The 24,571-nt window shown below is 38.1% G+C and overlaps 1 protein-coding gene across 4 annotated transcripts; it reads right to left on the minus strand.

The window, feature by feature from the left end:
- LOC144003475 (monocarboxylate transporter 2) lies at positions 1-24,571 on the minus strand. 4 transcript variants are annotated; one of them, XM_077499752.1, is made up of 6 exons: positions 24,152-24,571; positions 14,835-15,078; positions 8,166-8,309; positions 5,436-6,224; positions 2,651-2,924; positions 1-1,083 (listed from the first exon to the last, which is right to left on the minus strand). In XM_077499752.1, exons 2-6 carry the CDS (start codon positions 15,049-15,051, stop codon positions 963-965), a joined length of 1,545 nt encoding a protein of 514 aa, XP_077355878.1. In that variant the 5' UTR covers positions 15,052-15,078; positions 24,152-24,571; the 3' UTR covers positions 1-962. The 4 variants fall into 4 exon arrangements, with proteins under 4 accessions (XP_077355878.1, XP_077355880.1, XP_077355881.1 ...); XM_077499754.1 differs by lacking the exon at positions 24,152-24,571 and adding an exon at positions 23,934-24,130; XM_077499755.1 differs by lacking the exon at positions 24,152-24,571 and adding an exon at positions 16,678-21,667.

Here is a 24,571-nt window from a genome sequence, read left to right on the forward strand (position 1 = left end):
TCCCATGTTTTCTTTTTTTATTTTAAAATTGCACACAATACACATAAAAAAACAAATAATCAAAATAACTAAACCTAAACTAAAAACAAGCATTTATTAAATAACTTAAAACTAATAAAAACTAATAACCACCTGAAAACTAAATTAAAACTAATTTTAAAAAAACAAGCCGCAAAACAAAATTAAAACTGAATAAAATTTAAATTCCAAAACTATAATAACCTTGGCGCTGACTGATATTGTTATGACTCATGGTGCTCACAACGTTATATCACAATAAGGACTTTTATTTGGTTGATCATCATAAATTCATCTGATATCAACATGTGACACATTAGTACTACTGATATACAGATAAACTGGCTGAGCATTTGGCTGGATATATACTTTATTGATTACGTAACATGTGACAAATAAAAAAAAATAAAAAATCATTTGTCTACACCCGTGTTGTATATTTGCCCTCAGTGTGACAAGGACGTTTGCGGAGGTAGTGGAAGGATTATAATCTGAATGGCCATACAGAAAGTGTACACAAGAAGGTTTTAACTGCGTCTGCTACTGGTCGGACACCATGAACACCATTTTTCAAACTTTTTGCTGTCGGCTATGTTGTACGCACAAGGAAACTTGGGTAGGAAGCCGGATCCAAAATATACACGCGAAAGACCAAAATTGGAATCGATGCAAGTGCATAATATAATATAAGGCACCAGAGAGTGACATGAGAAACTCCCAGAAGCAAACCAGTTTGTTCACAATCATCCACATTTTTTTTTATCCTGCCAATTCAACCCAAACTGAAAAAAAAAAAACTCCTAAAAAATATACAGGAGATTCAAAATCTGTTTCTAGTAACAAATGATATCATCTGTTTTGTTCAGAGAATAAATACGCAAGCTCAAAATACAAAGAAATGTTTGACTTTGTTCTCTGTACAACATTGGAATAAGAGGAGAACTTCACATCACGTCTCCAAGCAGCAACTTCTTTCCACAGCAATAATCTGACGAGTTGACACACCAGCAGGGGGCAGTGTTGCAAAGCCAACCTGTGATTGTACAGCTTATTTCTTCTCCCCTCCTTGAAAATCAGCATGGGAAAAAAATAGTTTGCATAGCGATTTTCATCGATTCAACGAGAAAACATTCAAAGTCATACAAAGCACAGTGAAGGTGGACTTTTGCTAACATATCAAAAATACTGTGTAACACGCAAGAGTTGCAAAATATACAATCATATATTTCTACTGGCTGATTTAGGGGAGAATCTCAGTTGGAACGCAATGGAAGAAAGTGCTCCGTTCAACAATATAAAGGTACAATTTTGTTAGGATCAATGTGTAGCAGCTGTTTTATGTTGACACACAGGACAACTTTGATTAGTCAGTTTTGGAACATGTGGACAGACGGTATATTGGTCAACAGGACTACCGACCTTGGACAGAAATGCAGCACAAATTAAATTATACAACCAAGGAAAAAAAAAACTTTTCCTTGATGACTTCAGTAACAAGAACTTTTTTCACTACTTCCCACTTCATTCCTTCCATTACAATTAAGGCAATGGCTGAACGTGAAATTTCACTTGCATTTTCAACATATTTGTGATATGATCATTTGAGAACTGCAAAGGATGCAATTTCAACCGGTCTGTGGAAGTTGTTAGCGACCACATAAAAATAAACAAAATTCATCATAAATTCAGCTCTATGCGGCCAATATGATGTTTCTCATTTAAATCGACAAATGGCAATATTTAGGGAATAAAATCCCAATTGGACAATTATCCAAAATCATTCAGCCCTAATGGCTACTCAAATAAACAGTTTTACTGTGCACTTCATTAGGCAAAGGGCAAAATAAACTTGATAGATTTTTGTTGTGTCTATTGTTCAGTTTTATGCAGATGGTTTTGTTCATTATTACCTTATTATTATTAAGGCCTGCGAAGGAGAGTACATTCAATCCTACATGAGTTGAAGTCAAGCAAGTTGTTTTCGTTTGGATTAAGTGCAGATTAAACAGTAGCAGCAGCCCCCAAAAGAGGGATTGTTATGCCCTGGGGTTCTCTAGAGGGCGCCAGAGGGGGACGTTGAGGCTGCCAGTCACACTGAACAATTAGGAGGAGCTTGCATTCCATTTCCTGCTCGGCGACATGTGAAAGCTTACCAGCATAAATGATGTCATCGTCACAGACAACAACCAGTCGGAGCCGTTTTGAGTTTGAAGGCGTCATCCACGCCTTTAGACGAGAGTGACTTCAAGACGGCCCTTTGTAACACTGTTTTATGGCTCATTTACTTCAATGCTGGATCGTTGAGGAGCTGCTTCTCTTCTGGGAAATACGGCAACGCACTTATGCCACGTTTGGATCTAATTGGAAGACATAAATCGCTATGACGTGGCTTTTTCCACGCTCAATTTGTTGAATTTCCACTATTTGTAACTGATTTGTGACATTTTAGGACATTTTGAAGTCTACAGTGAATCAGACATGAGTTTTGAGTCAGTGTTCCTTTGGCAGTGTTGAGGAGTTGCAGAGGCCCCAGAAAAGAGCCAGGTGGAACACCGCGAGGCACTCTCTCAGCTTGATGGTTGCAGACGACGGAAGGAAGCTTTCGAAAACAAAAAAACAAAACCGTTCTTACATGTTGGTTTCCCGTTGCATGGACTCCCTGCCCGCCTCCTCATCCGGCTCCGCGTCCTCGCCTAAGGCCGGCGGGTTCTCGGCTTCCGCCTGCTTCCGGAGCGCGTCGGGATCGTCCGACCCCGCGGGCTTGTACTGCTCAAGTTTGCGCTCGCGCTCCAGCAGCCTGTAGTTGATGAAGTTGCCGATGAAGAGCCAAACGCTCGCCACCGTCACCACGGCGCCGCAGCAGAAATACATGATCTTGTAATTCTTGGTGACGTCCACTAGTTTCCCTGTGAGAAAATTCAAACATCTGAATTTAAAAACAAATGTATAACAAAACACTGAAGCTAAAGTGCTTCAAAAACATCAGAAAATATGCACACGTTACTTCTATTATACTGGAATGAGGGATGGGCAGAATTGTTGCTTTAGAAGTCTTAGCAATTGACCATACTGTAAACCACGGCTGCATGACCTTGTAAACCAATCTGCGGACGAACAAAAGCAATCCAGCTCCCGGTGGTGGATTGCGTTGTTGTCCAAAGCCAAGAAAAACATGAGTAAAAATGGTTAAATGCTGTAGTCACGGCTTGTGTAAGAGTGATAGCCGTTATCCCAATCGACTAACCGGCACCCTGCTGTAGTCACGGCTTGTGTAAGAGAGACGAGAGACACTGTCCGGTTTATTCCCTTCCCTAAACAACTATGAAAAATGTCTGCGCTGGATCAAACTGTGACAACACGCACACTCAAAAGTTGTTTGAAATTAGACACTGTCCTTATGAGATAAGGGGTACAAGTGTGTACAAAAAAAACAAAACAAGAACAAATATTATGCAAAGGTGTGTCTCCGTTAAAGGAGTTAATTTGTGGAATAACTTGGGAACTGACCTGAAAAGATGTAATTCACTTGTTGAATTTAAAAAAATGTTTAAAAGTAAAGTTCAATATTATTATTTAAATCAGACATGAGTTAAGAAAATTGTAGAAATGATTTATTTATTTACTTATTTTTCTTTGATGTATCAATATGAGTGTAATGAAATTTGTATATATGTGTGTTACTATTGTGTATTTTTTTTAATTTTTATACGTTATATGAGTAGGATTATATATTTTCTTTTATTAAAATGTAATTTATTGTAAATAAGTGATATGATATGAAGAATAAGGGGTAGGACTGGATAAGTTTTCAACTTCTTCCTACTCCCTTGAACATATAAATCGATATTTATTGGATGTTTCTTTTATTTTTACTTTTAACTTTCTTTATTTGTTTATGTGTTTATATAATTATATATGTATATATGCATATGTTCAATAAACTTCAAACTTCACACGAGCGGTTGAATCCCTCCAAAATGAGCAGAATCGACTACATCTGCGCTAAGGTCATGTTCTCCATTGTTGTTATTAGCCAAAGGCTAACGATAGCTCCGGGTAGCTAACCTTTGTTGATTTACTATTAATGCGAAGAAAACATTGAAACTATGAGGTGATATCAATTCATTCTTACTCTGCTTGACAGAAAAATGTGCAAAAACTTCGGTTTTGCCAACAAGCGGTCGAAGTGAGGCGACTCGGTCTTTATCTGACTTCTACAGCAGCAGACATTGATGCGTTTTGGGGCAAAATTGCATGGTGAGGGAAATAAAAGCCCCCTCTGCTTGCTTGGAAGAGAAATATCGGTGTCCTGAAAATACCTGACGAGAAATCACGAGGAGGTTTTGACAACTTTGCCATTTACAGCGCATTTTGTTTCACTAGATCTTACCCAAACAATATCAAAAGGAGCTGCTGGTTGCACTTTGTTGGGGGGGGGGGGGGGTGTCCACGATAAGGTCACTTGCTTTGGTTCTATGCCAGAAATTTGCTAAATCAGAGAACTTGCGGCATTTGCGTCCTCATAATTTGTGTTGTTTCCACCAAGGTTATTTAACTAAAACTAATGAAAAAACTAAAACTAAAATTAAAAAAACAATTTCGTTAACGAAATAAAATCACGAAAATGCTTTTTAAAAAAACAAAAATGAACTGTAGCTACATTTCATGTTTACAAAACTAACTAAGGCTAACTATAATGATACCAAAAATGTCCTTTGTTTTTGTTTTGGTAATTTAATGTAAGTCTTTGGAGATGATTCTAAATGTGATTTGAAGTAGATTTATTTTGATATTAACCGGAATAAGGATGATTGAAAATGCATCACACAGAAGTGACGTCATCTAGCAGCAGACAATCGAAAAGCACTTTCAGATGACGTCGCTTGCCTGGTTTTTGAATATTAATCACAAGTAATACATATTATTTTTAAAACTAAAAGTAATACTGAAACCTAGCATTTATTAAATAACTAAAACTAATGAAAACTAACCAAACCACCCTGAAAACGAAATAAAAACTAGCTAAATTTAAAAATCAAAACGAAATAAAAACTAACTAAAATGGAAAATTCCTAAACTATAACAAGCCTGGTTTCCACCAGGTGATTGATTGTTATGCCCTTCCCTAGTTAGCCATATATGAAACCACATCAAGCTCGCTAATGATACCAACAGTGTATATTGATGTCATTAAAACAAATGGGTGACATATTGTTATGGTATGACCGCCCCTAGTTGGCGTACAACGAAAACGTGCCCGAGCCATAGTATTAAGGTACACCCGAACAAGCTAAAAATAGAAAGATGTGCAATAGTTTTTCCAATGTGGATACCCAAAATATTTCTATGTAGATTGGCCTCGTTCAAGTTTTGGTTTTACTTGGACGTACTGACGAAATGAACGGCGGCCGTCGTACCTGCGATTGGCGGCCCGAGGAGGACGGGGCAGCATTCCACAATGGTGGTGAGTCCGACGGCGCTGGAGAACCTGGGCGCCCCGACCAGGTCCATGAGACTCTCGAAGAGCACTGAGCTGACCATGCCGAAGGCAAAACCGAAGAAGACGGCGTACACCACCAGGCCGGCGTAGGAGTCGGCCAGCGGGCACAGCATGTGGCACACGCCGTTGTACAGCACGGCGAAGCTGAAGAAATACTGGATCTTGGGCCGGATCCAGCGCGAGTTGGCCAGCAGGCCCATGGAGGGCCTGGCGAACATGTCCACGAAAGCCAGGATGGAGAGCAGGAAGGCGGCCGAGTACTCGTCCACGCCCGTGTCTTTGGCGTACGCGGCCAGGAAGACGATGGGCGCGAAGAAGCCCAGGAACATGATCACGTTGCCCGACAGGTAGATGAGGAAGCCGCGGTGTTTGAAGAGCGACAGGTCCAGGTACTTGTTGACCAGTTGCCAAGGCGTGCGCATCTCCTTGGCGCTCGCCACCTGCTCTCGCTTCAGCTTGGAGGGAGGCGGCCCCAGAGGCCTCATGAGCGAGCCGGCCACGCAGCAGTTGAGCAGCAGGCCGCCCTGGATGAGGAAGCTCCCCCTCCAGCCAAAGTTGTTGAACAGGTACTGGTTGAGCGGCGCCAACGAGCTGAGGAAGACTGGGCTGCCGGCCATGGCCAGCCCGTTGGCGATTGGGCGCTTCGCGTAGAAATATTTGCCAATCATGGTTAGGGCGGGCTGCAGGTTAAATGCCAATCCAAGTCCTAGGTGGAAAAAAACGACACATTTCGTTTCATCACATAATTCTGTATTAGTATTAACTCTTTGACCGCAAAAAACGTTTAATGACGTGTGCTAAAATCCTAATGAATGCCGCCATAAACGTTAATTGACGCTTTACTACTGTTTGCCTTGAAAGATGAGTGAAAATGCTCAAAATCAGCTGTCACTGTGGGTGTTGTTTTTTGGATAGCATTTGGAAACTCAAAAAGTTCATGAGGAGTTACAGTGTCCCTTTTAAAAAGCTGGAATTTGCACACAATAAATTGCCTAAAGTTCTGAGGACTCGGGTTCGAGTCCAGGTTCCGGCCTTCCTGGGTGGAATTTGCATGTTCTCCCCGTGCCTGCGTGGGTATTCTCCGGGTACTCCGGTCTCCTCCCACATTCCAAAGACATGCATGGCAGGTTAAATTGAATTGTCCCAAGGTGTGCTTGTGAGTGTGGATGTTGTTCGTCTCTGTGTGCCCTGTGATTGGCTGGCAACCAGTCCAGGGTGTACCCCGCCTACTGCCCAAAGCGAGCTGAGATAGGCTCCAGCACCCCCCGTGACCCTTGTGAGGAATAAGCGGTCAAGAAAATGGATGGATGGATGTTTTATATATAAATATTATTCACAAATAAATATGTAACAAAATGACAAAATATTTGAAAAAAAAAACAGTTATTTACAATCCATTTTCAAAGTAAATGACCTATTTAAATTGATAAAATATTTGATTTCATATACGTTTTATGCATTTTATTGCAATATGAAACCTAATTCACTGGTCTTTAGCTGTGTTTCTAAATGCCAAAATGGCTTATAAGCACTATTATGTTACAACATTAGTCACTACAGTACAAAAGCTGTTATAATTAAAAGATGACAATACAGCAAGGACGGGATTCATTTAATTGTTTTGGATATTTTTTTCGATTAAAATACAAACAAGTGCAATGGGGTAGGGGTGTTAAAAAAAAATCGATTCGGCGATATATCGCGATACTACATCGCGCGATTCTCGAATCGATTCAATAAAAAAAAATCGATTTTTTTTTTTTTTTTTTTTTTTTGTGTGTGTGTGTGTGAATCGATTTTTAAACTTCCATTTTTAATGGAAAAATATTCAACAAAACGTCTGACTTCGGGTTAGGATTCGCACCTTGAGCATGGAAGAATGTTATATGAACGGAACATTAAGCCTTAATATTTTATTTTAATGCTGTTCAAACATGAAACAGATTACAACCTCTATAAGACTGAAATTTCAGATAAATAAATAATACATTTTCATATAAATCTTACACTCTACAAGCTTACTGATTAGTATTTTCTAAATTTGAATGAAAAAAAATCGCAACAATCGACTTATAAATTCGTATCGGGATTAATCGGTATCGAATCGAATCGTGACCTGTGAATCGTGATACGAATCGAATCGTCAGGTACTAGGCAATTCACACCCCTAGGATATAGTCTTCCTTTAAAATCATTTTTGGTTCAATAGGAATTTAGATCGGCACTTGGTATCAACTCCTCAAGAGTTGAGTACTTTTAATTCAGAGTAAATTCTGTAGCGCAAGTTTGACTATTCTTGATTTTACTCTCTTCCAAGTGTAAATATTACAGTACTCTAAAATGGAGTCTATGTGGTCCCACTCTAGAGTCAAATTTACTACACAGAATTTACTGTGTAGTATTAGTCAGAAAAAAACAAAACAAATAAAAATGTGGGATCGGACACCCCGACTAACTCATTGGGTTGAAGAAAATTGATTTTATGTATGCATGACAACATCAGATAGATTAATGGTCAATTCAATCTAAAAATAGAACCCAATCACATGAACACTGACACGTCAAACACGCTTCCACCCCTGATCCATTTCAGGCTTGCAGACGCTAATCAAGGGCAGGTCAGTTAAGTGGATTACGAGGGACTTACCGCCGATAACGCCGATGCAGATGTAAAGCTGCACCACGCTGGTGCAGAACGACGCCAGGGTCATGCCCACGGCGCACAGGCAGCCGCCCATCATGACGATGGGCCTGCAGCCATACGTGTTCACCAGGATACTGCTGATGGGACCTGGTGCACAAAATGGCACAAAAATTCAATCACTTTCCCCTCATTAGCATTCGCAGCCAATGATCAGAACGATTGGGGGACGGGGCTCCAGGGGGTAACCAAACATTTAAATTCCTCCGGGAAAGGATGCTTATCATCTCGTGGCCAGACACACAGCGGGGCAAAATGTCATCCAAGCACCTGGATCCCCCCAAAAGAGGGCGACCTGTGCCCAAATGTGTGCACAACAATATGAATGTGTGGCGTGATTGATAAAAATGCAGCCAAGTAACTTTCGCTGTTCTGATGATAAAATAAAAAGAAGAAAAAAAATCCATTAACCCTACAAAGCCAAACATATAATAAATGCAAGACATTTTGAGCCCTCTATTTGATGAGTATAAATATTTTTTTTACCCCTTAAAACACCGACGTATTTGATTTGACACATGCATTGCATGGATAATCCCTTAGTGGGCAGTATTACCCGGCTGATGGCTTTTCCAGCAACCTTGCAAAGATCGCCCCAATTGAGAAACGAGAGACACCTATACTTATTAACTCATTCAATCCCAAAAACATGTAAACACATTTTTTTTTTAATACTTTGTCCTTCACTCCCAAAAATGTGTTTACACGTTTGTTTGTTTTTTATGCAAGAGCATACAGAAGGCTTTGATGCAGCTTCTGACATGGCGAGGTGGCTTAAAGGGATACTTGATTCATTGAGACAGTACAATTAGTTCCCTTAAAAAGTAATTTTTCTACTTGCTGTCGCGACTGATTATGACATCACCTGTGCTGAGGAAGTCGATAACGACCAATCATGGCTCAGTTTACTGACCAAACCCAGAAAACGGGTGAACCGTGATTGGCCATTACTTCCTCAGCACATGTGATGTCATCATCAGTCAACAGCAAGTAGAAAAAATACTTTTTAAAGGTATTAATTGGACATGAAAACAATGAAGTTAGCAAATTAATTCTGCACATATTAACTTTTCACTGCTGCAATAGCAATGGTAGATATTAAAAAAAATAAATAAAAAAATAAAATAAAAAAAAAGGCCAGCAGGTGGCAGCAGAGTATAAGAGATCAACCAGGACCTTTTTGCATCAAGCTCTTTTTGCCAGTGTTTTCATCAGGAATCTAATATTGATTAAACTTAGCTATATTCTAATGTTAATTGCTACAAAACGGTAACAAATACAAATATACTATTTTTTTTCTCTGGTGAAAGAAGAGACTAATCTTTCTTTTTGGTAGATTCCATGCTTTGATAGCAATAGAACACAATATTCTGTGGGCCTTGCAAAATCAGTCAAAATCCAGTAAAACCGCCAGGAGCAAAGGGGGTTGCTTCAGTAAAAATGGCTGCAAGTGAATCAGATAATAGTACGAAATGTTCTTTATGATTTTTGGAAATACTAATATGTTTGACGTGTCTATTAAACATATTTAAAGCAGTGTGACCAGATGTATCAAATATGAGACAAACTAAAAGTCATATGATATGATCATTGATTTAAAAAAATAAAATAAAATGTTTAAACGGACCAATGAATACTGTATTTTCAAAGAATCAGAATTTTCTCTCATATTTCCTGGTTCAGGTTTTATAGAGTTAAAGACTAAATACAGCCTGTTGACATAAGGCTGACATCATTTTCCAACATGTGGACTTTTGGATACTGTGTTGAATCAAATCAATTCACCAAGTTAAATAATCGATTCTTTTCCTTAGACCAGTGGGGGGAAAAAAAAGAAAGTTGTATTCAGCCCCCCATTATAATCGGCCGTAGGATGAACTTAATGCAGTGCAACACTGCCATCTACTAGTGGTTGTGCATTGGCAAAGTTGCTTCCACAATTAGCATTTAAAAAGGTGCGGCAGCAGACTCGTCCCAGTTGAAGAAAAAAACAAAAACAAGTCTACGCTTCAATAGCAGTGAAGCAGTAGTATGCTGTCGTTACATTTCGCAACTATTGTTTGGACAGTACATCCCCCGTCAACAGCGTGTCTTCGCTTCGATGCAGCCTCGCCCAAGGGCAACACTCACTCGCGCGCTCTCTATCTCTCACTCACTCACTCACTCTGGATTAACTCCACTGATCCCACGCCGGCACACAGTTTGCAGATTGAACACGTCACTCGTGAGCAATGCTTACCTCACGCAGCTGCCAGGAATAACTGCTGGCTGAAATGTGTCTAACACATTTTTTTTTAAACTCTTTTATCTCTGTCAGAAATATTCATTAATATGCTTATCTTATTAGGATGATTGTTGTTTGCAGTCATTTATAAAGACACTGAAAGACGCATACTCCTAATATGGCGACCCCCCCCTCCGCGCCAACCTACATTGTAGTCATAATCATATTTTTAATCTCATTGTTGGCGCTCTAATAAAAGTCCACATCTCCATCGTTGTATTTCATGCAAGCCACAATTCCTCCGAATCACTGAGATTTTCGTTAAATCCGGGATTACCATCTCGCCATCCATTTTCGATACAGCTCAGACTCATGCGGGTCGCCAATGAGCTGGAGTCGATCCCAGTTCACAGTTTATGGCTTTCTGTGCGTTTTTTTGTTTTTTTTTTGTTTTTGTTTTTTTTAATTGACTGGCTGTGATTTCTAATAAGGTATTAAAAACATGGCCCACATCAGATGGCGGTATTGCACTTTTTTTTTTAAAATTTAAAATTGGTTACAAAATATATATATATATATATATATATATATATATATATATACATATATATAAATAAAACTTGAAAATGAATTAAAATTTGCTCGTTTTTGTTTTAAAATGTTGAAAGAAATTAATGTCCATTTTATTCAAGATTTATTGCATCAATGCATCTTATTTTTATTTATTTATTTTTTACTTAACAATTAAAGAAATAGGTGATTACAAAATATCCAACTTTAATTTTAAATGATTGAAAATGACTTGAAATTTGCTCATTTTTGTTTTAAAATGAGAAATTAATGTCCATTTTATTCAAGATTTATTGCATCTTATTATTTATTATTTATTTTTTACTTTAATTTTTTTTAAGTCATTACAAAGTATCCAACTTTAATTTTAAATGATTGAAAATTAATTTAAATTTGTTCGTTTTTGTTTTAAAACGTTGAAAGAAATTAATCTCCATTTTGTTCAAGATTTATTGTATCAATGCATCTTATTTTTATTTATTTATTTTTGACTTAACAATTAAAAAAAATAGGTGATTACAAAATATCCAACTTTAATTTTAAATGATTGAAAATGAATTAAAATATGCTAGTTTTTGTTTTAAAATGTTGAAAGAAATTAATGTCCATTTCATTCAATATTTATTGCATCTTATTTTTATTTATTTTTTTACTTAAAAAAAGTTTTTAAAAAGGTGATTACAAAATTTCTAACTTTAATCTTTTTCTTGAAAGAAATTAATGTCCATTTTATTTAAGATTTATTGCAATTTATTTGTATTTGTTTATTTTTTTAAATGAAACAAATATTTTTTTCACAACAACTAATGTTTTGATTTGTCACGGATGAAGATAAAAACAAACATTTTTTTCCCCCTTTCAAGACATCCATCCAGTTTCTTGACCGCTTATTCCTCACAAGGGCCACGGGGGGTGCTGGAGCCTATCTCAGCTGGCTTTGGGCAGTAGGCGGGGTACACCCTGGACTGGTTGCCAGCCAATCGCAGCCCCTTTCATTATATTTAACACCTTTGCTCCCAAAAACGTATAAATAGGTTCTATTTTAAATATTATCATGCTCCCATAGACATATTTATACGTTTTTATGTTGTTTTTTATGCTAGAGCATATAGAAGGCTTTGATGCAGCCTCTGAACTGAAGAGAATGCTTCAAGCAATGGAAGCTATTACAAAAACGGCCGGCAGGTGGCAGCAGAGTATTAGAGATCAACCTGGGCCATGTTGCAAAAAAGCTCTTTTCCCCACTGTTTTAAACAGATTTGAGAAGAATGATGAAACTGTGCTATATTCTAATACTAATTGATGCAAAACGGAAACATATAGAAATTTTTTTTTTTTTTTTTTGTCCTGATGAAAGGAGAGACTAATCTTTCTTTTGGTACGTTCCATGTTTTGATAGCAATAGGACACAATATTCTGTGGGCCAGTAAAACAGCAAGTGAATGAGTTAACTGCTTAGCATCTGTTAAGCTCCAGTATACAATATTGTTTTTAGCCTTTGGCCTTTTTGTGGAAAATTATGAACATCCCTACTTTTTTGAGGCACGAGTGTTTCCTGGAAATTTTCTGGAGCAAGTCGGAAGTGTAATACTTGAGTCACAGTCGCTCCAGCGGTTTGTTGTGACTCATCATAACGCTAGCTAGTGTCAAGAGACATGACCTGAATTTTGAAATTGGTGAGCTCAATCAATTACAATTCACATAACTGACTTCTGTTCATCTGATGTTGTTCACCACGATTGGCTGAAAGCCTGCAGCATTGTGCGAGGTGCCGCCACAGCTGCCATCTGGCCGCACTGTTAATCCTCCTGTCACTCCATCTACTGCCGTTATCATCGCCATCTGCACAGATCAACGACAGCGACGACTCGCCCATGTTGTGCATTAGCATCAGCCGCATATGAGCCGACAATCAATGTGTGTACCGACCGATCTACTGATGTCACTTTCTATGTTTACGCGACATCTCCGGTTACAGGGTGCCCCGAGTGATAACGAGCAAAAGCATTTGGCATCTCGTAACATGAATACAAAATTAAACAAATGACCTCGGAGGTCGTCCAGTGATGCAAGTGTCTGAGTGAAAATCTGTAATGAAATCATGCAAACCACATCAAATGTTAAAACGGTGTTAAAACGTATGGGGGACCAAAACTGTCAAAATTCAAAATAAATCAACAACTAAATAAATAAATGACTAAAAGTGAAAATAAAAATGGATATAAAAAATATAATTTGAAAATTCTATACACATATATATACACACACACACACACATATATATATATATATATATATATATATATATATATATATATATATATTTTTTTTTTTTTATAGAATTTTCAAATTATATTTTTTATATCCATTTTTATTTTCACTTTTAGTCATTTATTTATTTAGTTATATATATATATATATATATATATATATATATATATATATATATATATATATATATATTAAGGGTGTCACGATTTCGATTTTTTATCGAAATCGATCGAAATTACGTCACGATTTCGAGCATCGAAATAGAAGAGAGGACACACGATTCGATGCCCCCCCGTCCCCCCCCGCGCCCGCCGCCACCTCCCAGGAAAGCAAATGAGACGCAGCCATTCAGCTACTAGCTAACGGCACTTGTTAGCTGACTTCTCCTGCAGTCATGATGGCAAGCGCGGACAGACACAGCAATGGTGCTTCAAGCCGCTCCCGCTTCTCTCGTCAACATTTTGCGTTCCCGGTGAGTTATGTCGACAACGTTCACGTTGTCGATAAAAAGACCACAGTTGCAAGATATGCTATGTGCGCGTACTGTACTCGGCCACGGGAAACACGACAAACATGACGGGACATTTACGCAGGCATCACAAAGATTTAGATTTATCAAATTCAACTAGAAGTGGGAAAACAACGGTCCAACCAACTATTTCATCCTCATTTACAGTGAAACTTCCACACACTTCAGCTCGCGCGAAACGCCAGATCCATAGGTCTATTTATAGCAGCAGACCTGCAGCCTTATTCGGCGGTGGAAAACGCTGGATTCAAACATTTAATTAGTGTACTTGAACCACGCTACAGTATGCCCAGCAACTGTAAATGTTGGGATATAGTTTGTTCAGGCTGTATTTGTTCCATGACTTTGGATACAATATATTTTTTGTTGTTGTTGCACATTATTTTAAGAGGAACGCACAGCACACTGTTGTAACCAAAAACAGTCAATAGATGGCAGGCACCCACTGTGACTTTTTGTTTTTGTTTTTTTATTTTTTATTTTACACTTCAGTAAGAACAAGACGGTTAACTTTATATTGTAAATAAATTCTTTGAATTTGATCATTCCTGCCTAATGTCAATTATCATATATTACATAAATTTACACAAAAATAATATGGAAATTGCATCACCTATATGTAGCCGATCTTTTGAAATAAGATTTACTGTACAATGAATAGAACCAATGATCATAGACTAGCCTTAGCCTACAGAAGCATATGCCTCTGTGTTAAAAAGTGGGGGAGCGGAGAAAAAAAAAAAAAAAAAAATCGAAAAAAAAATCGAATCGTGACCCCAAAATCGAAATTTAAATCGAATCGTGGAGTTGGCGAATCGTGACACCCCTAATATATATACATATATATACATACATATATATATACATATATATATATATATATATATATACATATATATACATACATATATATATATCTTTTTATTTTCACTTTTAGTCATTCATTTATTTATTTTGAATTTTGGCAGTTTTTGTCTCTCCACACAATTGGCCCTGAAATGTTGGCGAGCGAGCGGCTGACCTGCGGCGTACATGACGGCGAGCATGATGGAGGAGATCCAGGCGATTTCGCTGTAAGAGGCGTCGAAGATGATCTGGATGTCCTTGAAGAAGACGGTGATGGCTTTGGGGAAGGCGTACGAGAAGCCGATGGAGATGAAGGAGCCCACCACCACGGCCCAGCCCCAACCGCCGTCCGGCGGGGGCACGGCGGGGGGTCCGGTGACTGGCGGCGGCATCGCTGGACCGGTGCGGCCTCCTCGTCACTGCAAGGAGAAGAAACACAAACTGTTTCGTGGAATGGAATACGATAGAGTCGTTGGATTGACTATGCAAGTTGATCCTTTTAATTATTGAGAAAACATTTTACATTCATGGATACTATTGACACTTCTAGAACATACAGTAAGATGGTGCTCTTATAGATAGCCTCCAGTGGACATGAATTTTACAACTTGTGACTTAACAGGCACCCACTCACCAGTAGGAGTGTCACAATGTATCGATATCGCGATAAATCGTGATACTTTGTCTCCCAATGGATTAGTGATACGCCTATGCAAGTATGGCGATATTTGTTGTTAATATACAGGCACTATAATGGCACCTTTTTGTGTGATTAAGGGCTATATAAATAAATAAACTTGACTCAATTTTTCATGACTTCTGGAGCAATTACTTGGCGGGCCGCTAGGGGGACCACCTCATAAGAATGGTCGAGAAATGGACGCAAGTCTTCAAGCGAAGAAGACTCATCAGCTTACTTACTCAATTTTGTATACGTTTCTATGAAAAATGTGTATTATATCTTCAATTTTAACATTTTGAAACATATTTTATGTTCTGACTTTTGAAGTACACATTTCTGAGGAATATCAATATTGATTTAATTGGATTTAATATTTAAGTCATTGTATTTATTTTTGCAACGTTATACAAAACAATTGTGTCGCAGTTTATAAAATGAAACAATTGACTATGTAACTGATTGACATGTTGCATATACAGTGGTACCTCTACTTACGAAATTAATTGGTTCTGGAAGAAAGTTCTTAAGTAGAAAAGTTTGTAAGTAGAGACGCATTTTCCATGTAAATGCCCTAATCCGTTCCAAGCCTCCCAGAATTCAGACATAAATGTTTTATAAAGCATAAAAATGCATCAAAACATGTAACAAATACATGTTACAATTAGATTATTGCACAATAAATGAGAGTTGTGCATAATGTAAAAAAACAAAGAATAAAAAGGATGGTCATTTACCTTTTTAACTGCTGTCCTCATCGTTTTTTGCCCTCTTTGGTTCATGTTCTCCTCTCTCAGAAGTGTTTTTTTTTTTTTTGCCTGGTGTTTTGTAAAGAACTTATCCATGGATGTTTGCTTTTTCTTTTTCTTTTTTAAACAATCCTTCGGAAATGTCCAAGGCAAACATCATCTTAGTGAGCAAACGCCCGACTGGTGAACACTTTTTCTGGGCGATTCTTTTAAACAAATTCTGAAACTTCATGGAAACTTCCGGTATGGCGAGGCATCTTTTCCCAAAAAAAGGCCCGTCTCGTCGCAATTAAAAACTTACTGTGCCTTCATCAATCACCAATTGTTTGAATTTTTGCACAAATTCGTCGGCCGTTCGTTCATACATTTACGAAAAACTATCGGAACACCACATGGGCCGCGGGATGAATGATGAGGACGCTGTATAGACACCGATCTAGTATCTAGGCTCATAGATACCTATGGTAGAGGTTCCTCTTAGCCAATGGGATGCCAGAAACATGCACAAACACCGATCTAGTATACGCTCATAGATACCTATGGTAGGAAATAGCCATAGCCGAAAGTATGTTGCGTTCGGTAATTTTTACCTTTCGTATCTTTTCCCGTTGAGGCGTTTCGTAACTCGAAAATTTCGTATGAAGAGACGTTCGTAAGTAGAGGTTCCACTGTACTGTAAAAAAAAACAAAATTCTTCACAGAAAGTTTTGTATTTGTATTAAAAAATACCATAAAGTACTCACTGTGAAGAAGACACCAGTTTTAATATGTGTGATGGTACAAAAAGAAACTATTTTCTCATTGAAAAAATAGTTTGTCTTCTTGAGTAGTTTTATCGTAGATTATTGCGGATTTATGACCTGACCGATGTATCTATAATCGCGCTGTCGTGAGATAATCGTTAACGTGATCGTTGCATAGTGTCGTATGGTGAGGTACCCGGAGGTTCCCACCAATGTCCCGCCTCTGCAAGCTGCGTGTGACCAGGTGACTCAACTGCTAACCGATGCTCATTTAGCAGGAATGCAGTGCGAGAGCAATTATTGGCGTGATTCATTCATGCAGTGCTGTTTCAATTCCAATCACTAAAGCCCCCCCCCCCAAATGGCTGGCCGTTCCACAGACTTTGATGCCCTTCAAGAAGCTGCCAGCAGTGACGTAACGCAGAAGAGGGAGGAGGGGGCAAGGACATAGCAGCAGTCCTGTATCCTGGTGCAAAACACGACACGCATGCACACTTCTGACATGTGCTCGTTCCTACCTGCGACTCAAGGTTGAGCTCCTCCACCCACCATTCACCTTTGAGCCCGCCCCCGTGCTCCACAAGCCCAGGGGCAGGCAGTAATGGCAAGCAGGCGGAGGCACGCCATTCAGATGTGAGCAGAGCAAACAGGCTAGTAGCGAGTGTTTGACAAAAGCAAGCCAAAACAAAACAATTGTTTGTGGCCTCACGTGTCATCGATGGCGAAGCACAATGACAGTGCATTTATTCCCCCCCCCCCGGCTCCCACAGATCAACACAAAGGTCTGTAGCTGCACTTGAACTAAAAAAAAAAAAAAAAAACTCCAGCACTTTCACCATCTAAATCAGCATTTAGCTTGCCGAGTCAGGTGTGTTGTTTTCGTCACATTTCTACTAAAGCGCCACAAGACAGTGACTCATGTTAACGTGAACTTCAACATCAAGCACAGTTAAGGTAACAGTGAAGCAGCTACTGTTAGATTTATTGTACGTGTGGCTGATAATGCAACATATTATATACATTTATATTAGTACTCAATTGCCATGACATACAGGTTAAATCTAACTGCATTTAAAATAGATTAACTACAATCCAAGTCTTGAAAATAACGTACTTTAATGTATTTTTGGAGTTTTCATTTGAGTTAGTTTTTATTTCGTTTTGAGTTTTGATTTGTTTGTTTTTTTTATTCATTTAGTTTTAATTAGTTTTCAGGGTGGTTCTGTTCTGTTTTTATTAGTTTTAGTTACTTAATAATTGCTTACTTTTAGTTTGGTTTTATTTTATTATTTTTTTTTTAAACCAATATTCAAAAAACACCATGCGAGAGACGTCATTTTTGGTGCTGTTCTATTGGCTGCTGCTTGATGATAACACTTCTATGTGACACACTTTCAAGCGTCCTTATTCCGGTTAATATCAAAATAAATCTACTTCAAATTACATTTGGTAAACATAAAATGTAGTTTCAGTTAATTTTCGTTTGTGTAAAAAGCATTTTCGTTTAGAGATACACGGATATGTTTTTTTTTTGTTTTTTTTTAGGCAAGGCAAGGCAAGTTTATTTGTATAGCACATTTCATACACAAGGCAACTCATTGTGCTTTACACAAGGAAAGACAACACATAAGCATCAAGATTCAGTAGTTAACATTCACAGGAAGAAAAATAAATGAAAATAGGTTACAAAATTTACTAAAAAGAACATACAATAACAATCTTAAAAACATTATTTATTATTTATTTATTATTATTTATATATATTTAGGAACAATACCGATTATTAGTAGTCAAGGCCGCCAATAACCGATATTTGGAGCCGATATTCATTTTCACAAAAAAGGGAAAATATTAGCATCAGAATTTGGAAAAAAATACAAACTCCAGCTCTTAACTTTTTTTTTTTAAGGCATATGTTAACTGAGCAACTTTAAGTGTTGGGAGGTTGTTGTTTTTTTGTTTTTTTGTTTTTTTAAGTCAATAGACATCTTTTTAAAAATCTAACAAGTTCCGGGATCTCCCAGGGGCAGCAGCATGTTTTCAAAAGTTAAATAAAAACAAACAATTGTTTTCTATACGAAATAAAGTATTCAAAAATTTCAAAATATCTAAAGCATTAAATTTTTATTTATCTTGGTTTTAATTTCGAACAAAAACAGAAGGTGCAGAGAGTTCCCAGGGCTGGCAAAAATGAAAATGAAAACTTGTAAAAAAAAAAAAAAGTTTTTAATTTACATTTGAATTAGTTCACTGAAGGTAACACTTTTTTTTTTTTTTTAATGGGTCTATTATCAGCTAAATGACTCTTCAAAATGGCCAATGCCGATATTTGTCAAAATGCTGAATATCGGCGCCGATAATTGGCCCAGGTCTATCCCTAATTTTCGTTTTTATTTTATTTCATGAACCAAATTGCTTTTTTAATTTTAGTTTTATTGTTAGTTGTAGTTAGTTAACTACAATAACATTGATTCAGAGCCCACCTGACAATGACTTTTGCATGGGCATGTGTGAGAATATGGGAACCCCCATTAACAGTATCAGTTACCAACATTTGAAATTGAGTACAAATAATACACACTCCAATTCAACTACCAAGTTTAATTTAGTGATATTAAAAAAAAAAAAAAATCCTTTCAAATCTTTTCCCACTCCCATTTAACTCGTTTACAGTCCAATGGCAATGGATCTGTGATGTCTACACATAAAAAAATATGTTTTTTACATGAATCTAATATAAAGTTTTACACAATATTCATGTCTTGAATGACTTTCCTAACTTTGACACTTGTACTTGCATGAATGTTGCTAATATGTCAAGTCAGCGTGTCGACATCACTTAGGCTATAACAACAATGTGCATCGCCTCAAACTCTTTAATTAAGAAGCTTAAACTGATGAATTTTGTCTACGATTATATATGGGAGGCTCAAATTTGGCTTCTGGTTCCTGATCGCGCAGATCCCTTAAGCACATAAGTAGTGAACGAGGGCGAGCAAAGTCAACCGTCTTCACAAGTCACAAAGTCACCACTCACTTGGCTCACGTTGTGTTGCCGTCTTTCGCTACCGGCAACAAGCTCGACACGCTCAGAACTATTTACAGCCAAGATTAGACTATTTTGACAGCCTCAAGTCAATGTTGAAATCTTACTTCATGAGGACACAAAGTTAAAGGAGATCCAATTCTTAATTGTCCTCTTAATACAGCTATTTAACAATAATATTTTGCTTCTTTCATATAGTTAGTTAACGGAAACGCTGACCTAAATAAGGGGACCTCAAAAATGTTTCTATTGGCTCCCTACATTCAGTGTAATGGACCACCCCAAGCTGACGACCACCATTCAGTGAAAATACTAGACGCTAGGGATGTAGCGATACCGGCAATATCGTGATGTCACGATATAAAAACTGCCGCAATATATTTTTGTCATCATGTCATGATATTAAAAGCAGCACATTTGTTGACGTCAGGTGTGATTTCCATTTGTGCAGTTCTAGCAACCTCTGGTGGCTACTCTTTTTAGTGCAGTTTAATTTTCACAAGGCATGTTTTGGCCCTTCTATGTTTCAAATTCACGTTCATGGTCAGCTGAAGGATCACGTAATATGCTTGTGAAGCGAGGAAATCCACATGTGCTTGCATTAGCAAGTAAGTGCCTCAATATTAAATCTTATTAGAGATTGTAGGTTGTTTATTCGTATTGCTGTAATGAACAAAAAGCACAATATGGTGCGGTGTTTTTTTTTCGTATGGGCTAATATTTTTACAATATTATGACTTTTTGTATCCCCAACCTCCCTACAATATTGTGATAATTATCGGAACTCACGACAATATTGTGATATTTTAAAACTGCCACTCAGGTTATTTCCATTTGTGCAGTTCTATCACCCTCTGGTGGCTAGTTTTTTTTTAGTACAGGTTAATTTTCACAAGGCATGTGTTGGCCCTTCTATGTTTAAAATCTGCACTAATGGTCAAATGAAGCAGAACGTAATATGCTTGTGAACAGAGTCGATATGTGGAGGAAGTCATTGTGGACTAGCATTAGCAGGTAAGTGCCTCAATATTAGGTATGTTATTAGTATTATTATTATTTTTTAGTATGAGCTCATTTTTTAACAATATTGCGACCTTTTTTGGTATCGCCAACCTCCATTATTGTATTGTGACCTTCATATCGTGATAATATCGTATCGTGATGTTTGGATATCGTTACTGGACACTAGAGATGTAACGATAATGACAATATCGTGATATCGAGATATTAAAACTGGCACAATATATCGTCGTGGGTCATGTCACGATATTAAAAGCAGCACATCTTTCGAAAAAGATCAGGTTGATTTCTATTTGTGCAGTTCTAGCACCCTCTGGTGGCCTAGTTTTTAGTGCAATTTAATTTTCACAAGGCATGTTTTGGCCCTTCTATGTTTGAAATACATGCTAATAGCCAGATGAAGCGGAACGTAATAAGCTTGTGAACAGAGTCAATATGTGGAGGAAGTCAATGTGAGCTAGCATGAGCATGTAAGTGCCTCAATATATATTTTTAGTATGAGTTCTTTTTTTTTTAACAATATTGCGACCATTTTTTGGTATCGCCAACCTCCATTATCGTATTGTGACCTTCATATCATGATAATGTAGTATCGTGATGTTTGGATATCGTTACGTCTAGGGGTGTGAATTGCCTCGTACCTGACGATTCGATTCGTATCACGATTCACAGGTCACGATTCGATTCGATACCGATTAATCCCGATACGAATTTAGAAGTCGATTGTTGCGATTTTTTTTCATTCAAATTTAGAAAATACTAATCAGTAAGCTTGTAGAGTGTAAGATTTATATGAAAATGTATTATTTATTTATCTGAAATTTCAGTCTTATAGAGGTTGTAATCTGTTTCATGTTTAAACAGCATTAAAATAAAATATTAAGGCTTAATGTTCCGTTCATATAACATTCTTCCATGCTTAAGGTGTGAATCCTAAAAAAAAAAAAAATAAATAAATAAAAAAAATAAAAAAATAAAAAATCGATTTTGCCTATTATTGAATCGATTCGAGAATCGCGCGATGTAGTATCGCGATATATCGCCGAATCGATTTTTTTTAACACCCCTAGTTACGTCCCTCCTGGACGCGCTCATTTCTTTCGTGATGTGTCATAGTTGCACGCTACAAAGTGAAAGCAAGAAGCTGGCAGGAGCGCAACAATCAAAAGAGTCTCTTGAAAGCCAAATCATGTAACCGCCAGTGACTGTCTCGGGTGCCACTCCAAGCAAAAAAAAAAAAAAAAGGCAGCAGCCTGTCTGCCCTACAAGGACACGTTGAAGAAAGTGGTCGAGCGTTCAGCCTGCAAGCCGCTGTGCGCTTTTGAGGCTTAGCAGACTCTTCAAATGGGATTGGAGGACTTTTTCCTTTTTGGACTTCTTTGTGAGCATTTCGGCCTTCGTTCACCTGATGCAATAGCTCGCAACGCAACTTCCTGAACAGTAACTTCACCTCTAATTATTTATGAGTGAGGCTCACGTGAGGGTGTGGGGAGGGTTCACTTAAAATATTTCAATTTGCCGAACTGCTACTAAACAATGGCGAAAAGTTGACACAAGGTTAATAAGTGACAAGTGCCAGGGTGGGCACATGACTGAGTCCTAACAATAAAAGACACGCCTAAATAAGATGAATATATGATAAGCCCTTTCTTTGAACTGCCATCCAAGCAAACAGGTGTTGCCAACTCTACAAAAGGAAACTCGACCTCTAAACGGTGAGCGGAGGTCAGCATTACCCCTCATCGACTCCCAAACAGATCCTAACACCCCCCACCGCCGTTGGCAGCCTCCATCCAAGTGGCATGTCTGTGCTCGATGATAATCTCAAAGGCTTCCTTGGACCGGCAGTAGAAATAGCTGACCATTATGCCCATTAGCAACTCACAACATGACAGCTGATCCAGGTAATAAAACTCGGAATCCTTAAATAAACAAATAGGAATCATGGCCATTGGTAGTACTAAATAAATAAAAAAATAAAAATAAATAAATAAAAAAGACAACCCAGCTTTTCCTAATGTAATTAAATAATAATAAAAAAAATGTCCAAACAAAGCGATGAAATTAAATCAAAACAGGACAATATGCCCTCAAGTGGCTATGATCATTTCATTGAGGCGTCATCACTGTGAATGATCAAAGCCAAAGATTCCTTTTAAGGTTGAAGCGCAGGACAGTATTGGCAAGTTTTGCATCAGGTGCTGGTCGTGTTTGCACAAAGCTTATTTGTGTTCACAACAAACCCAAAGAGGTCCTCATCTTGAAACCTGATCTAGCCACCCCCTCGCCAACTACAGCCTATAAGGTAGACAGGAGCTAAAATCAGCTGACAGGCAGCTCCCATATCAGAAATTTACCCAGAAGGCACATTTCTGCAAGCCAAATATTTCGACAACATGTTTTGTTAGGATGAAAAGCTGAATTAAATATGAATTGTGTCATTTGGACTTTTACATTGATTGACAAGATTCAAATATTTACAATTGTGAGGTTAGCTTAAAAAAAAATAGGCTCTTACATTATGGTGGGGTAGGCCTCTAAAAGCTCTTGCTTCAGCCTACTCCTTTGGGGCTTTTAACGCAACGTACTTAAGTACTGTAAACAAATGTTTGTCTTAAATATATATCAGGCCAAAATAAACTAAACTAGCTAACAATTGTGTTTACTATGGCTATGCTAGTTGCAGCTAAGTCCCAAACTGCTCATGTGATTGGAAATCTGGGCCAATATGCATACATTTCTGCTAATTACCCCCCCAACCCATTTTAATTTTCCAAGTTTTGAAAATCAGCCTCAGGTTAAAATATACAATGTGTCACCGCTATCCGCAAATAGTGAATTTCTGCATATAACTGACACCCAATGAAATGTAAACAAAAACAGGAGTAACAAAGACTGCGAACTCCTTTCAGACGTTCTAAATTTTCATAGTCTATCATGTGCTGTTGCTGATGTAAGACTCGCTAGGGAGTAGGGACACAGCTAAGGCCTACTAGTGGACGCGAGCTCCAAAAATAGCAGCACTTAATTAACTTACACCTTAAAATGATGCGCCGGCGGGATTTTCCAGCACGAGCAACACGTGAACGCACCACAGACACGTATATTCCATCACCCACACGGAGACTTCAAAACATGAATCCTCACTCTTTTTGGAGACATTTCTCACCCATACTGGCCCAAAATACGAAAACTCGGTTCAGTCCGATGTTGAAAATCAAAATCCACTGCGCGCGCGTCAAACGTTTCTTTTACCTTTCAGGAGAATAAAGGCGCGTCTGTCTAAGGGGGCTTTGAGGCTCGTTGACCTTGGAGGAGGAAAGATGCCGCTGCTCTCTGCCACAGAGTCACATACAGTGAATGTGTGCGTGCGTGGGTTTGAATTTCCTGAGATGACGTGACGTGTCCTGGTGGCGCTGTTGGGGGGCGGTGCCGCCTGCCGGTTGCCTACGTTGCTATTTTCCAGCCACGCCACTCATTGCATACTTCCACTGTACATTGCTGTAGCACAAGCAGGCAGTTTCCAGATCACATTTTAGTCTCAAGCGGCCCAATTTCAACAGGACTAATATATTTGTTGGAAAAATTATGAAGGGAAAAACACTTCGATATTTTGATGCCATGACGTTACGAAATGAAAAAAAATAATGCAGTGGGCTGATGGGGGGAAGGAAA

This window comes from Festucalex cinctus, chromosome 16, assembly GCF_051991245.1.
Source record: "Festucalex cinctus isolate MCC-2025b chromosome 16, RoL_Fcin_1.0, whole genome shotgun sequence".
Lineage (NCBI taxonomy): Eukaryota > Metazoa > Chordata > Actinopteri > Syngnathiformes > Syngnathidae > Festucalex > Festucalex cinctus.

Excerpts from the sequence above, each read along its gene's own strand:
- LOC144003475 (XM_077499752.1), bottom strand. The coding sequence starts at position 15,051 with ATGCCGCCGCCAGTCACCGGACCCCCCGCCGTGCCCCCGCCGGACGGC. Across the intron at positions 2,925-5,435 it reads CCTCGGGCCGCCAATCGCAG|GGAAACTAGTGGACGTCACC; the intron begins GTACGACGGCCG and ends ATTTTCTCACAG. Across the intron at positions 1,084-2,650 it reads ATGCAACGGGAAACCAACAT|GAGGGGAGAAGAAATAAGCT; the intron begins GTAAGAACGGTT and ends CTGATTTTCAAG.